Source organism: Amaranthus tricolor, chromosome 3 (genome assembly GCF_026212465.1).
Source record: "Amaranthus tricolor cultivar Red isolate AtriRed21 chromosome 3, ASM2621246v1, whole genome shotgun sequence".
NCBI classification, from domain to species: Eukaryota; Viridiplantae; Streptophyta; class Magnoliopsida; order Caryophyllales; family Amaranthaceae; genus Amaranthus; species Amaranthus tricolor.
Genome location: NC_080049.1, coordinates 8,256,252 through 8,273,566, shown reverse-complemented (window position 1 = coordinate 8,273,566; position 17,315 = coordinate 8,256,252). Strand labels below are relative to the sequence as shown.

At 31.0% G+C, this 17,315-nt stretch overlaps 3 protein-coding genes across 3 annotated transcripts; 1 reads left to right on the top strand and 2 right to left on the bottom strand.

The window, feature by feature from the left end:
* Positions 1-167: 167 nt before the first annotated feature.
* Positions 168-3,112, bottom strand: LOC130809436 (peroxidase 57-like). Its single transcript, XM_057675220.1, has 4 exons — positions 2,819-3,112; positions 2,552-2,731; positions 1,872-2,046; positions 168-812 (listed from the first exon to the last, which is right to left on the bottom strand). Exons 1-4 carry the CDS (start codon positions 3,053-3,055, stop codon positions 367-369), a joined length of 1,038 nt encoding a protein of 345 aa, XP_057531203.1. The 5' UTR covers positions 3,056-3,112; the 3' UTR covers positions 168-366.
* Positions 3,113-9,276: 6,164 nt separating this feature from the next.
* On the bottom strand, positions 9,277-10,527 carry LOC130809435 (probable calcium-binding protein CML43). The gene has a single exon (XM_057675219.1). The coding sequence runs from the start codon at positions 10,186-10,188 to the stop codon at positions 9,505-9,507; it is 684 nt and encodes a 227-aa protein (XP_057531202.1). The 5' UTR covers positions 10,189-10,527; the 3' UTR covers positions 9,277-9,504.
* A 4,771-nt stretch (positions 10,528-15,298) lies between these two features.
* LOC130809434 (uncharacterized) lies at positions 15,299-17,012 on the top strand. The gene is made up of 2 exons (XM_057675217.1): positions 15,299-15,732; positions 16,853-17,012. The coding sequence occupies exons 1-2, from the start codon at positions 15,337-15,339 to the stop codon at positions 16,859-16,861; spliced, it is 405 nt and encodes a 134-aa protein (XP_057531200.1). The 5' UTR covers positions 15,299-15,336; the 3' UTR covers positions 16,862-17,012.
* The last annotated feature ends 303 nt before the right edge of the window (positions 17,013-17,315 follow it).

Sequence of the window (17,315 nt, the reverse complement as noted above, 5' to 3'; positions counted from 1 at the left end):
ATCATCTTTTTAGGAGGAGGTATCATTAGATACCTCAAAAAACTCTGTCTTGCTTGTTTTTCCACTCAACTTCTACATCGTTTTCTATCATTTTGAGGGTCCGAGCCATTCTCTTTCAGAAACATTCGATTAAAATATGAATATACTTTATAAAGCATATAGGTCTCATTAATTATAGAAAATTTCAATTTTTAGTAGCATGCTAATACATTAAATAAATAAAATAAACAAACATGATCAAGCAAAAACATATGAAATTTTAAGGGAACAACAAAGGAGTATAAAAATAAGGAAGTAATTAGTCCGATCTAGCTAGCTAGAAGTCATATGACATTCTCCCTTCAAATTGGAACAAATTTGGGAAATTTAATTTCCTGATGGTTGGTTATAATAAGAAGGATTAGAAGGATTAACAAAGTGGCAAGACTTCCTGATCTCCCCTTGATCGCCTAGAAGAACATCAACACCAGCCAAATTATTCAAAGCCACAACAAATTTGCTGAAAAATTTGTCATTGTTGGTAGCTAAATCAGCCACAATGTATTTAGTTTCATCGTGGTAAGCGATGTCGTTATCGATTTGAAGAAGACCTCTACCCGTGTTGATTGCACCGTAGTACCCGTTGTCTACGGCTATAGGTGTGTTTTGATCAAGATACAGGAATTCTGCACCTGTGGAATTCTGTGGACAATTGTTTTTCAGAAAATTAAGAAACCCTTTGTCTATGCTTGGGTCTGGATTTCCTGTGCCCTTGAAATTGTAGATACGGTCTTGGAAATGAATACAACGTACGATTCCAGTCGTGTGTCCACCTACATATATAAAGTTTTAACGCACAATCACTTTTTATATACTTTGCTCGGGAGAGAAGTGTGGATGTATCATAGGTAGGATTTGGTTTTATTTGGTCCAGCTAGAGGTGTTTAAAACAGAAATCCGATTTAAGCCGACATCAGAAATGATTTACAATGGTGTAAAATACAAAACAGACACAAAACCCGATTTCAAACCAATCCGAAATCAACCTGATGACGCGAATGAACACCTCTAGGTCTAGCTAGACTCATTTCTTTCATTTGGTCTTATTTTGTCCTCTATCCTCTGGGTTCAAATTTTTCGAGACTGATAATAATTGCTCACTTAATACATGCTTAATGTGGAATAATGAATGATATGAAACAGCTCCAAGAACTTAAAAGGCAAAAACAACATCCTAGGTGAAATAGAGGAACCGCTCGACCAACCCAAGAGCTCGCTCGGTCGAGCGAGCTGGTCGAACGACCATCAGACTTCTTCTGTCAAATTCTGCTAGAGCAAAGCATCTTCCAAGACCCTTTAAACTTCTTCATTAATCACCATTAACACCAATAATTCCCATGAATACTTCACCATAATAAATCACACTTTAAACACTACAATCATTAAGTTACCAACTTAAACACCAACATTAACATACCCATTGGATACCATCCCAAGAGTCACATATGAATGCACACATCAATTGTGCACTCAAGTCACACCATTTATGAAACCATTCATAACAGAGACCCTAAATATGGGTCTAATAAGAAATAGGGTTTGAATCTGGATTTAGCTGGATCAGATTGACCTATGTTTATCCCTAATCACAGACCCGTCTGCAAAATATATCACTTTAATTTGAGGGGTGGTTGAAGCTTTTTGTATTGTTGATTTTTAATATCATGTTAAAAAACTAATAACTCAACTAAAAATTTAAGCTCATGCGTGTTGAGGCTTCATGATATCTTATATGTTCCACCATCAATTTATGATTTTGGTTTGGTGATAAAAATAAAACGTGAAGGATAAAGAGAGTATATTTTAAAAATTGAGGTGCTTTGATGGCTTACCCATAAGAAGGATAAAGTCTTCTTTAGATAGACCCTTGAGCTTAAACTTTTCAATGGCGACATCAACGGGCACCCTTGGGGAAGGCAAGTTGTTATTGGCCTCAGTATCTAGAGAAATATAACCATCACGTCTACCAGTCTTCACGCTGTATTCTGGCCCCTTGCTGCCTCTTGCCTGAAAATTAGCTATAATATCAATGCATATGCATTTAACAAGATTTTTTTTATCATTATCGCGTAGGCTAAGAAAAGGAAAAGACTAAGCAAATATCGAAGCTAGAACCTGGCCTAATAAAAACATTATTTACTCTAATTAAGATAAAAATTATTTTTATTTAACTAAATTTAAATGTGAGATTAAGACCCATTTTAAGTTGGACTTTATGCGAACCCATGAACGTACCCTAAAGTTAGTAGCAACAATAAACCACAATTTGCCTCTTTTTACGTAGAGGTGTTTATTTAGGTCTTGGTCAGATTAATTTCGGGTTGATTTAAATCGAGTCTTGTGTCTATGGTTGTTTTTATATAATTGTGAATACATTTTGAAGCTAAATCAAATCGAATTCGATTACAAGATTAGATAAACATCAAATCGTCGGGTTTATTTGAACATATTTGCATATAACTTGTAATTAAAAGAATGATAAAGAATGTGGTGGTATTGTTGGCTTACATACCAGAGAAACGGCGTCTCTTGTAACTAAGACAATGATATCAGCACAAGAAACAAGGTTTGGGCATTTTTCCTCAACAGCAGCCTTGGCAGCATCAATGAGTTCATAACCTCTAACTGATCCATTTGGTCGTGCTTTCTTTTCCGAGTTGTCTCCATCAAGAAGAATTGATGCATCACATCCCTAATTCATAAAATCAAATCATAAAACACATTCAGTCTAGTCCTTAACATAAGACCAATACAAGAGAGAGGGTAGTGTAGGATGTACCTTAACAAAACAATCATGAAAGAGCATGCGAAGCATAGCAGCTGCATAATTAACGTCCTCATAGAATTTAGATTTCACGACATCAAATACAATTTGTTCAACATCATATGCACATTTTCCTTGATAAAACCCTCTCCTAAACGCTTGGTTGTCGAGTTTTTCATACTTTGGTTGGCCATAACACTGCCCAACCAGGCTCATTACAATGATCCCAAGAACTAGTGCCGATTTCCTCATACTTAATAATCTTCCCTCACTTTCCTTTCTCGAACTTCTAATTGTACTCGTAAATTAATCTAGTTTTGGTGTGAATGATAAAGGATCAAATTGATGGCTTTTATAGGCAAATTTTGTTTTTTAATTATTGTAGGCTATGGTATAATGGAAATGGAGGTCATGTATGCATGTCCTAGCAACTTGTAAATTCGTGGCTTATTAGAATAACGTGCACACGCACTTTAGTCTCTAACATGTCTTTCTTTGTCAACTTGTAAATACATTCTTCATAGACTTGTTACATATGACGCCGGCTCAAAATCTCATATCTTTTTTTCTTTTAAAGAAAAAGTCTTGTATCTTAATAATTAATAATACTCCATCATATTCTAATCAAATTCCCGTTTGATTTTGCACAGCACTAGACGATGTACAAGATGATGTACTATTTCAAATTTAAGTATCTCTAATTATACGTGGTTAGAAATTATAAAAAAGTTTAATATTAATTAAATTTACATTAAGATGAATCAAACAAGATTTCATTTACTTATATTTTATCTTATTAATTAAAAATAAAATATAAATTAAGAATTATCGGTAAATAGTAAAAAAAAAAAATAATGAGATATTTGATAGAATAGAAAGAGGAGAGGGTGTTGTTTTGATGGTCAAATGGCTACATGCAAGCCATATTGCAAGCCCTTTTTTGACTTTTGATTATAAAAATTTGGGATGTCTACGGGAGGTGTTAATTGAAACGAACGGGTGTAGCTAGAGACTTCTTCTCATTCTTGCATTTGTTGCAATTTTTTGTTTACTTGTCATAATAATAAAGATGACTAGTTATCTCATATAAAAATATACTTTAAATACAAATTGTTAAATGAACTGAAACGGTATCATTGTAAGATGTACTCTAAAAACGATGCTATATTAGAGTTCAAACGACGTGTTTCAAACTCCAATATCACCAAGATCGAGGGTATGAAGTCTTATGATGAACAAGTTACATTTTCAATGAAAACAATAATGCAATAAAAATGACACAGTGATTTACGAGGTACACCTAGTTTTGGCTACCTCCTCGGAGGTGTGTAATATCTCGCTTATATTATCACAAAGGAGTTCAAAGAACTCTCAAATTAGAGAATTACAATAGAGAAGAGATATAGACTATGTGTTTAGGCTTAGGGTATTTTGTGGATGTATTTGATGAGCGTATGAGCTCTCTATTTATAGAGACTAATTACATTCAATGAGTACACAAAGTTAATGCAAAGAATTAACAACATTAATCAGCTCCAAGGACTTGAAACAACAAAAATAGGATCCTAGGCAACTCTGAAAAGACTGCTCGTTCAAGGCATTTAAGTGCTCGTTCAAGCATGGACTTCAGAAAGCTACTGTTTGCATCACAACACTGTGCTCGTTCGAGCATGCCTTTACTGCATGCTGCCTTTTTCAATTCAAGTGACATTCTCTTTGTGCCTTGTTCGAGCACTTGGTACATGAATGGATTCCTTGACTCATGAACGCCCTCATTAAGATCTTATGGTATATTAAAGTATCAAATTGGAAACCTTTATAATTATAATATCTGTAATTGTATATGTCATTATAGTTTTGTATTGTTATAGGATATTGCTGAAATTAGGGTCGATGAACGTTTACGTGATTCGAAACAACCTCATGAGGTGATTGAGACAGAAGTTTTTAATGAGATGGTGTATCAAGAAGACAAACCTAATCAACGTGTTGTTGGCTATGGTCATGGGGTTACTAGAACTCATGTCACTAGTGGAAAAAACCTTATATACTGTGCAACATATGTTGTAGTTTTATAAAAACGCAACATAAAAGTAGTAGAAAAATTAGGCAAAAAAAAGGGTATATGTTGCGGCATATAATGTGTCATATGCTGCGGTTCTCAAATATATTATTTGTTTTCAAAACCCACCTTACTTCGACATAATTTGCTCATTTCTCTTCATCTTCTTCAACCTTCTTCAACCCATGAAAATTTGTTGTTCTTCCTCTTTTCTTCTTCAACCTTTAACTTCTTCAAAACGCACGAAAATTGTTGTTGTTGTTGTTGTTCTTCAAAACCCACGCAATTGTTTTAGGGCTTCGTTTTTTTAAGGTATAATTTCTTCTTCAAAACCCACGAAAATTGTTGTTGTTCTTCTTCGTTTTTTTAGTTTTTCAAGCTTCATGGTGTTTTAGGGTTTAGTTTTTGTATGCTAGTTATGTGAATCTCACTTAGATTTTTTGATGGTAATAGTATTTATTGTTGTCTTCGTTTTTTAAGGTACATATCGTTGTCTTCGTTTTTTGATGCAAGTTATGTGAATCTCACTTAGGTTTTGACACTTTGGTGTTTATTGGAGATTGGTATGTGAAACTATTCTTAGAAGCATACAATATGTGAGGGCTTTTTAAAAAATCTAAGCTATAATTTCTTCAACCTTTTAGTTTTTCAAGCTTCATGGTATTTTAGGGTTTATTCAAGCTTCAACCTTTGAACATATGTTGTGTATGATTTTGTTTTTGTGTATAAGTATGAATTTTAAAGTGTAAGTTTAAACTTGAATGTTGGGTATAACTTGAAATGTTGCGTAAAAGTTTGTTTTTGTGTAATTTAAGTATGAATTTTAACGTGTAAGTTTATAACTTGAAATATTGTGTTTAACTTAGAATGTTGTGTAAAATGTCATTGTTTATAAGTTATGCAAATATAAGTTTATAACTTGAAATGTTGTGTGTATAAATTTTTTTTTTGTATTGTAAGTATGAATTTCAAAGTATAAGTTTATAACTTGAATGTTGTGTATAATTTGGAATGTTGTGTATAAGTACGATTGTAAGCATACGTTTATAACTTAAAATGTCATTGTGTATAAGTTATGTAAGTATAAGTTTATAACTTAGAATGTTTTATAAGTTTTGTATTTTTATATTAAAAGTAAGAATTTGAAAGTATAAGTTTATACCTTGGAATGTTGTGTATATAATTTTTTTTTTGTATATAAGTATGAAGAAGTAAAAGTATGAATTTTAGCGTTTAAGGCATAGTATAATTTAGAATGTAGTGTATAACTTAACTTATTGCGTATAACTTGTATTGTTGTGTATAACTCATTTGGAATTTTGGTAATTTTATTAGTTAATGGATATATGATATACGTAAGAATTATATTATTGTGAATGCATAAGTATAAATTTTAAAGTTTAAGGCATATTGAAATTGTGTTGTATTTGGTTGCAAATTGTATTAGGTTGTATAAGTATGAATTTTAATGTTTAAGGCATATTATTTTTGTTGTAATATTATGTTTGGTATGCACAATAAATTTCTTATGTTATATGTTTTGTGTAACTACAGTGTTGAATTGCGTTCCTTGACATGCATCAAGTTATCGAGCAATCGATGAAATGAAGGACAAGTTAGATCATCACGTTTGAATTGAATTTTTGCGTAAGGTATTAGTAGACTGTAATTATATATATATATATATATATATATATATATATATATATATATGTGTGTGTGTGTGTGTGTGTGTGTGTGTGTGTGTGTGTGTGTGTGTGTGATGTTTAATTTGGATGATGATTGGTGATGATTGGGAAAATATTGAATGATTATTAGTGTAATAATTATTATGTATATAGTTATTAATATTTAGTGGCGAATTAGTATAAAATGAAAAAAACAAAAAAAAAAAAATATATATATATGGACTATATGCTGCGGTTCTTGGAAAACCGCAGCATATAGTCCATATTTTTTTTAAAAAAAGAAAGTGGACTATATGCTACGGTTTTCCTAGAACCGCAGCATATAATATTGTGTCATATGTTGCTATCACAAGTGTTGCGGGTCAAAACCGCAGCATATAACGGGGATAAAACCGCAGCAAATAAGCTTTTTTCCACTAGTGTGTGTTTGGTATTGAAGATCAATTACGAAAGAGCAAAATGGGTAATTGTGGTGGTACTTCAAGTGATGTAATGGGTCTTAAATCTTACCTATTGTCTGTTGAGAGAAAAAATGATGAGGTCATGAGAAAAAGTGATGAAGTTATTTCCTAACTACAAAAAAGAAATGATGAGATTACTTCCCAACTTCAAAAAAAATAAAGAAGTTGAAGAACTAAGCTCAAAATGTACAAATTCTCACTCAACTTGATCGTTTATCTTCTTTCTTAGATCAGTTATAGAAAAATCAAAGGACAAGTAAAAATCATTATTATTTTTATCATCCATCGAATCTTTTTCAATACGTTTTAGGGCTTATGTTAGAAGTGTATTTACTACTTGCAGTTGGATGTAGATATGATAATGACTCATGGGGAGTTTTTTTTAAGGTATGTAATGTATTACAACAATCCTATATTTGAAAATAATTGTTGGCCTTGAATCACAAAGGGGGAGTATGCATTTTTGCTAAAATTGTGCATTTTGTTTGATACAGATTCTTGCTGATGTTCATATTATGACCAAGAAATCATCTTTTGCAAAGGTCTTAATAATAAAGCGGAAATTGCAACATAATGAAAACAATTTTAATGGCCTTTTACTAACTTTTAGCTTTAGACTTGACTCTCTTTAACATAAACATTTGTGTTGTTTATTCGAATTCTAATACTTTTGTGGATAGGATTAATTTGGTATGATATTTGTTGGTAATTATGTATGTTTGATGAATTTTATAAAGTATAAAAAAGATAATATATATTTGGTTGATGATAGGTTGTCAAACATAAATACATTTTCAATGCATGTAAATGTCTAAACTATAAATCCATATCACAATAGTTTTGAAGGGTTTATTTTCGTTTAGACATATAAAAGTGTCTAAAAAATTTAACATTTTTCACATGATAAAGCGTCTAAAATAATTTTTTGTATCCACTCTTATTAGCGTCAAAAATATTTTCTTTTTCACGCTTCAAAGCGTCTAAACGCTTAAACTTGCAAAATTGTTTTGGGCGCGTAATTTTTTTTAACAGATAAAAGCGTCGAAAACCTCGTTTAGTATCTACCAAAATAACAATCGGAAAAAAAAGCGTCGAAAATTTGTAACCCATGTCTTTTAGACGCTTTCCCAACCGTCGAAAATATAGTTTCAAACACTGTTAAGCGTCAAAAATAACAACATTTTTTCTTTAAAAATTCCATGTTTTTTTGTAGTGAGAACATGCATCATGCCATCATGATTTTTGTGTTTAAGTCACTTGTAATGCTCCATAACTTCATGCATTTAACACACTCAGTTAAACACTATACTCCGCATACCAATTTAATCAACCATTTAATTCATTCATGGATTCCATCTCTATGCACACACTAATGCATAGAATTTATTTGGTGCACTAAAGTCACCATTAACACTAACACACTCCATACATGAATTAAATAGACCAACTAACATATATTATAATAATATGAGCTCCTTAATTTGATATTTTTCAATGAGAAATGGGATCTCACACGAGTAACTAATACTTACTTTAAAATCAACCCCCATATATATATATATATATATATATATATATATATATATATATATATATATATATATATGTATATATATATATATATATATATATATATATATATATATATATATATATATATATATATGTATATATATATATATATATATATATATATATATATATATATATATATATGTATATATATATATATATATATATATATATATATATATATATATATATATGTATATATATATATATATATATATGTATATATATATATATATATATATATATATATATATATATATATATATATATATATATATATATATATATATATATATATATATATATATATATATTGGCCTAGTCGCGTGCGACTTGTGTTCTTTTGGTTCACCATTGTGATTCGATTTCAATTTAAGCCTCTTTTAGTTTATAGAGTGTTTTAAGAGAGTTTTTAGAGAAATGTTAGGGTTGTTGCGTTCGAGAATTATGCAGGGGTAATCTTGGAAATTCATTATATAAGGGGTGACGATAATTGAGAAGAATAGCAAAATTTAATAATACCTTTTTGAATAGGTTCTAAATCAAAAAGCTTTAACACCAATTTGTAAAGTAAACCATTTTATTTGTTAGTAGCTATTGATATGTACATTTCTCTAACAAAATGACAAAACATCCCAAGGCGAAAGAAACCAAATCCACATCTAAAGAAGAATGACTCCTCATATATAATGTGAATTCAATGAATTTTCCATCTGCATTAAACTACAATAGAATATAACATAAAAACTATTCTTTTTAATACAAGATAGCTAGATTGAGAATAGTGGATTACAACTAGATGAGAATCGAATTCAGGATCTTGATCTGAAGAAGTGATACTAACACCAACTCATACAAGACCCGATACTCCATGAGAGTATTAAGCTAAGCAAAACAAATTGGAAGAAACAGACTTAATTAATTAGAAGGAAGAAGAAGGGAACGAGACATCATGACCTTGAACTCAACAAAATCAACAAGACCATCATGGTTATGATCAAAAGAAGAGATCATAAGTTGGATATGTTGAAGCTCTTGTTGAGCCTCCGGGAAGCCAAGCTTTGATAAAACTTGCTGAAGCTCACTAGCTGAAATAAACCCATCCCCATCCGAGTCAAATACCTTAAAAGCTTCAGTCAGATCAGATTCAACCTGATCTTCCTCATCATATACTTCATTTGGATGCAGATCTCTCAAGATCAGATTGGTGTTCAATGAGTTATGTAAGGCCTGAAAGTCCTCAAAGGCTAATCCTTTGTTCCCAGGCCTAATGAAGTCACTTACTATAGCTTTCAACTCATGATCATCAGCATCAGCACGAGCATCAGAATCAGCATCATCGTCCAAACCCAGCAGCACAAGTGCCTGTTTGATTTCGTCCAAGCTGATCACACCGTCTCCATTCTTGTCAAAAAGGTCGAACACCCTTCTTAGCCTTAAGGAATCTAAGGTCTCACTGCGCAGTTTGAATGAGCGGCTCGTCTTTTTCCTGCTTAGTTTGGTGCTTATAATCTTGTGATGATATTCATCCTGTTTTGGTTCATTATCTGCCATATTCATATGGTTCAGTGTTTCGTTTTGATTATTGGTTATTTCTACCATGGATGTAGATCTGAATTACTAAGTTATAATTAGAGATGTGGCGACTACTATGGGGTTTCTAATTTGGTGGATTAGTTGCCTTGTATAATTGAAAAAATATATATATAAATTGATTCTAAATTGATGGGTTGTTTGATTCAATCATTTGACTGACCCATTCCTTTTTTTATTTGCTTAGTCTCCAGCTCTAGAAGTAGAACCCAAGAAGAGGGATCTGTTAATTCTGTTTTGTTTACAATTTATGACAATCAAAACAAGCGACTTTGAAGATGGACCTCTATTTCCTATTTTCCATTCACCCACTTTTCCCACATATCTTCTAGACTAACGCCCATTCAACTTAAATTATTTTTATACCAGCTCTGGTTTCGATTGGAGCAATTATAATATTTTTGTATCTAAGATCGTTAAGTTTGATTTCCACGTATACTCCCCTTCTTTTAGTTTATTATGTAATTAACAAAATAACTTAAAAATTGAATTGAAAACTTAAAATTCAATTTTGAATTTCTAAATTTTAAATTTCAATTTCAAATTTATTGTTTGGAAGATCTTAGAATTTTCAATTCCATAATTACAAATCCTAAAATTTGTTTGGAATCAATGAGATTTTCGATTTCTAAGTTTTAAATTCTAACATTGTTTGGCAAAAATAAAGAATTACAATTCTTGAATTCAATAGTAACATTTAATCAAATATAATGGTTCAAAATCATTTTTGGAAAATATAGTCAATACTACTCTAAACACATCCAAACTATCCATATAAACAAAAATAAAATTTGAAAAAAACTACTCAAGAGTTAAGACATAGTAACACCCAGTCTAATTTCTCATTTTCTGGTAGTTCCTATAACATACCAAACTCTTCTGTATCCTTCAAAACAACTTTGTTTCCTTCAAGACTTCTTGTCGATCTAGTCCGGCAACCTTTGAAACAACATCATAAACCTCTTTGGAATCGGGCTTAGGTGGAATTTTGTTTGATTGTAGATAGTTTTCAAACGACTCTGTAAATCTAGAAATAGCGTCCACAATAGAATCTTTATTTGACCTCTTGTTAGATGATGCAGAGTTTACCTCAGATGCATTACAAGTTTCATTTTCTTTCTCCATAGCTGCCATAGATTCTTCAAGTTGCTCAGCTTCTTGACCCGTAGCTCTATCCATGACAAATATTGTGCATATTTCATCCCAATGATCATTATTCTTATTTCTATAAGCAAAAGCCATAGGATTGACCTATTTAAAAAAATTACTAGATAAATATTATAAAGATCAAAAATACAAGTTATTTATACTTCTTTTTATTTACTATAAAAAGTATCACAAGCATTGAAATTAATATAAAAACCAAGGGCCGAAAATAATACAAAAGGCAAAGACAAGCAAATACTGAAAATAAGGTGGAGAATTTTAAGAGATGATAATATGAAATTGAAACTAATTAAGAACATTACTAGCAAATATTTAGATGAAGTCAATTTATAAGATTGTACCTTACAATAGGCACTCTATTCCTCGTGGTCTTCAATTGGGATAACAAGCATCTTCTTATCATCATCCCACTTAAACTTTGTGTAAGTGCGAATATATGTGATAACTAAATGATGTTTCTTCCATACTTTGATTCGATTCTTTACATGTTCGGTGGTAGCCAATAAACCCAATTGGTTCCTTAGGTTATCAGCAACAACTTGATATGCTTGTGGTTTGAATTCTCCATTGCCTTTATTTCCGTCACTAATTTGCTCAAACAAAGTAGAGATATGTATAACATCCATTTGTTGGTTCCAAATAAGATAAGATCGTTTTGGTTGTTTTTGTGGTACCATTACTCTTTTCTGGATCTCTTCATGATGAATGCTAAAAGTATGTCTCAGCAAAGGCAATCAATATTAACAAGTATGTCCTCAACAATATAAAGATAAATTACAGAATATGCAGTGAAACAATTACATATGAACAATTACGAGTAGCAATGCTAATAATGAAGCCATATGATTTTAAACAAGTCTTCATGTACCCAACAAAACAACTTACTTTAAAGACTTCAGTGCAAATAAAAATACATAATTAAGTTGTTCTTTCAAATAATACTTAAGAGAGTAATAAGACTTCCAATCTAGCTTAATATCTATAAGCATTTAAGACATTTAGGACAAATTTCTCCTAACTAAAATCTCAAGTAACATGTGTCCTTCGCTATTGATATTCTTCAAACATCTTTTGAGCAAGATTATCTCTAAACACTTTCCACTCATTACTTGATTGCATACTAAAAATGTAATCATCTTCTACATCTTCTTCATCAATTGTCTCTATATTTAGTAAATCTTCATCTACCTCATTAATAAGACTTGTTTCATCCATAATTTCATCCCTCAAAAAGTTATGAAGAATAAAACAAGCGTTAATAATTCTTATTTGAGTCTTTTTCTGAAAAGAACTTGGATCTCTAATTATACTCCATCGCTTTTTCAATAACCCAAAAGCCCTTTTAATTGTGTTTCGAGCTGAAGAATGTTGTAAATTAAAATGCTCTTTGTAATTTGTTGGAGCGGTGCCTCTCCACAAATTCAAATGGTACCTCGTACCTCTATAAGGAGCTAGAAAACCTTCAACGCTAGCAAATCCCAAATCCACAAGAAAATACTTATCTACATTATACAATTATTATACATATATTAGCATTTCATTTTACATTTGGTGTAAATTATTAGGTTGTTGTTACACATATAAAGTCTTACTTCTAGGAATCTTCAAACCATTAGGCCTTTGAAGAGCATCACAAAGAACGCGTGGATCCGAAGCAGAATCTTCCCAACCAGGCAAAACATAAGTAAAACAAAGATTTGAATCACATGCAGCTAAAACATTAGTGCTAATGTCCCCCTTTCTATCTTGGTAGCAAGCTCGATCCTCAATAGGCACAGTCATTTTAATATGAGTCTCATCGAGAGCTCCAACAATGCCCTAATATGGTTTATGCTAGTTAATACTACAAATCAAACCTCCTAAGAAAGTAAAGACATCGATTTATTTTTAATACTATGACTTACCTGAAACTTATTCCACTTTGTATCCTTTGTGTAATTGCTCTGGTTATTACATGGCTTTATATAATACTTTCCAAGCTTGAGTAGTGCTTTAAGGACTACGTGAAGTTGTCAACTAATAGTCTCTTCAGAACGAGCAAAGGTTGGTTGTATTGCTCTATTTTTCAAATCATATGCAAGAACATGAAGAACCATTGCAACAATTTCTTTCACTGTAACATATCTTGTAGTCACTAAACTACCCTTGGATTGTAAAATATTGCATAATTTCTCAAAACAACGTCTACATATTCTATCATTCATCAATGTGTCCATCCAAATTGTTCTTCTATTTGTACGTTCTTATTGATTCCATGTTATTTCCTTTACTCCATACTTCAAATCAAACCAAGCCACAACAACAGTCATGAAAAACCTACAACCGCCATAACAACTTTCTTATCTTTATCCACATTCTCCCTTGCACGTTTTCTGGATTCTTGAATACTAAGTTGATCAGACGTTTTTTGTCTTCCCACAAAAAAAAGATATTTGTTACTTAGGATACATGAAGTATTTTGCAATTAATAAGTACTTACAAATTATATAAATTATTATTAACATTAAGAATCTTTGACATTTCTAGTAGAAGTATATGATTTAACTTTAAACCCCTTAATAATGTAAATGAAGTAATAAAATAAAACATTAAAATAATTGAAGAGGGACAAGATTCAATAATGAAGTGATGAGAAAATAAAGTCCGTAGAATGACGAAACACTCAAATTCGACGGTACACAATTTGATTTTCCAAAAAAAACAAAACCCAAAAATCATCATTATACGGTTTTAAAGGGACTAAAGAATTAGCACTATAAAATTTATACTCTTACCTAGGGGTGTTCATTCGGGTGATCGAGTCGATTTCGGAAGGGTGTCATTCGGTTCGGTTGTATTTCGGATCGGTTATTTTTCGGTAGTGTGTTGCAACGGGTCACACTCGGGTCAAGTCGGTTAGTCACGGTTCGGTTAGAGATCGGTTATTCAAGCTATTGGGTTAGCATCGGTTTAGTGTTGGTTGAAGTTCATATCGAGTGTCAATCGGTCTCGGGTTGTCATCGGTTACTAATTGGTTCGGTTTAGTCGGGTACAGATCGGGTTCTGTTTTTTTTTAAAACAGAATTCGGCTACGTATTATTAATTTCTATCGATTGAATCAATATCAAATTAAGTTGTTTGTCATTTTTTAATTGATGACAAGATACTTAAAGCAAGATAGTTAAAATGCAAATCAATTAGTAATCATTATTACTTTGTTATTTTTACTTGTTTGACTGGAAATTAAAATTATAAATTTCTATCAATTTTCATCTAATTCGATTAAAAGTAAACATTAACCATTGATTATTTACTCTAAATATATGAAACCATGTATTTATAAAATTTAATTTATTAAAATATCTAACACTTTATTAGATTAACTAATAAGATGATTGAATATGAGTCTATCATACTTTTATGTCAAAAATTGGTTCAGGTTTACAGCAGTTCGATCTAAAATTTGTTCGGGTTAAGTAGGTTTTAGCCGGAACAAATTCGGTTTCGAGCATGATCTGGGTCGGATAAACATTAAAAAAATGTTTACCATATAGTAGTTCCTAAACAATAAGCATAAAACATATAAATTAGTATTGCTAAGGACAATTGATTAAATCAGAAAATGTGATATAGCCATATAGGAGTTCATCAATATAACCGATGAAGACTTCATGTTTGAGATCGGCTAAAATCTTAATTAGTATATATCTTATTATATGAAAATCGTAAAAACATTATATTTATATATATGATTCTTTAAATCGACTTAATATCATATGAAAAGTGATGTACAATTAAAATAAAACAATAAGCATAACACTTGATCATATAAGAATATGTACCATTAAGTCCATTATGCAATATTAGATTATAAAATGAAAGAGTGGAGGAAAAAGAAAAATACCCACTAAAACATAAGTACTATAAAAATCATGTTAATTTCTTCTCATTATGTACCAATTCATCAATTAATTCCATATAATTTATATTTTAGAAAAACATATAGCAAGCATGGCTACCTTGCAAATGTGCAAGCATGCACAACTTGATCAAAATAAACACCAAAATGTAGCACAAAACAATGAGAAAAAACATCATTTACACTTCTGGCAGAAACCAGGAAATGAACATAAAAATGATCATGCTATTAAGAAGCATCAACCCAATGTAGGGCACCATAATAAGCAAGGTCATGAGTATAAAAATGGGCATGCAACGTACCATGATCATGTTAGTCATCCTCGAGGTCATAAGCTAAGACAATGTTTTGGGCATGGATCTCAAATTGCTTCCGATGTTGAGGAATCGGAAACAATTGTTATCGAAAGGAAGATCGAGGAGAGGGTAGTCATAAACCATGTTAAGAAGAGTCATCAACACAAGGAAGGAGCTAATAAACACTTAAAAGTAAGAATTCTTATAAATTTCATCTCCCATTTATTTTTGTAAAGTATGCATATGACCAACTCAATCAAAAGTTTGATAGTTGAATTTATTGTTGTTAGAATCGGAATCTTACCTAAGATTGATAAGGAGTAGAATCGAAATTCGTAGAATCAGATCATAAGAACGTAAGATTCTATAAATTGATTATTAGTTATATTTGTTCATTTTAATTCATCTTTAAAGTTTTCAACAGTAAAAAATAATTTAAATTATTATTTATGAACTGCAAATTAGTATGTACATGAATTTTCTAAATTGTAGAGACAATATATATTTGACTTATACTTACATATACGATAAAAGGTAGAGTTTAAGATTCATTTATGATTAAAACTACCTTTGTAGAATTAGATCGTTGTATCGTATGATTGTGTTAATCCAATCACTCATATTCTTGATCTTAATAGTATCATACGATCCTACTTAACATTTGGATTGTAGACTCGTACGATCATTGATCGGAATCGGAATTCTGATAACCATGGTTGAATCCTTAAATATATTTTTGGGAAATTATCAATGATATCTTTGTATTTTTCCACTTTATCTTTGGCACCCCTATATTTTTTTTGATTATCATTGATACCCCTAATATTTAATTCTAATTAAAATCGTGACATTAATTACGTTTTTGTTGTTATCTTGCCGTTAAATTCTTTTAAAAATAAACCATGGTCAGTTTGTTTGTAAAAGAATTTAACGGCAAAATAACAGCAAAAACGTGATTAATATCACGGCTGTAATTAGCATGAAATAATGGGGGTATTATTGATAATAAAAAACACACAGGAATACAAAAGATAAAGTGCAAAAATACAAAAATACCATTGATAATTTCTCTATAGTTTAATACATTCTATCACGCTCAGCTCACACAAAACCATTTAAGCTAGAATTATACATAAGTAGCAAAAATTCTTCTCATAGCTGATGCTAAGCATTCTGCTTCAAGTGAAAGTTAAATTAGATTTGGAGTCATGACATATTCTGTCACGTTAAACTCTGATACAACAAATATCTAAAAATATTTAAGATGATTGTTGAAGTGTACCTAACCGTTTACTTTGGGAATTATATGCAGAGATGCTGACACGTGAGCAGCTAAGGATTATGATATTTCATGTTCAAGAATAAAACATATTGATTGAAGATTGTAGTTGAATGAAAGAATTTGTAATGTTATGTTTTAAGATATGGATTTCATCCAAAAAATAGAATAAAATATATTGTTTGTTGTCCCATATTGTCTCTAAAATGCAATTGGTGTGTGATTTATAAGGAAATGGACTCTCTCATTTATTAAACTAGTCTTTTTTCTTGTTTGTTCTATAACAGTTATATATATATATATATCATCAAACTATGGATAGGGTCTGGGGAGGAAAGGACAGCGGCAACTCATACCCATAAAGGAGAGCGCGGCCAAAGGAGTCCCCCGGCTCGAGAAAGATAAAGAGACGTAACTACACGAAAAAGATAAATTAAATGCTTATAAATTAAATAAATAAGTAAAACCAACTACACAACAATAAAAGAAAACAAAA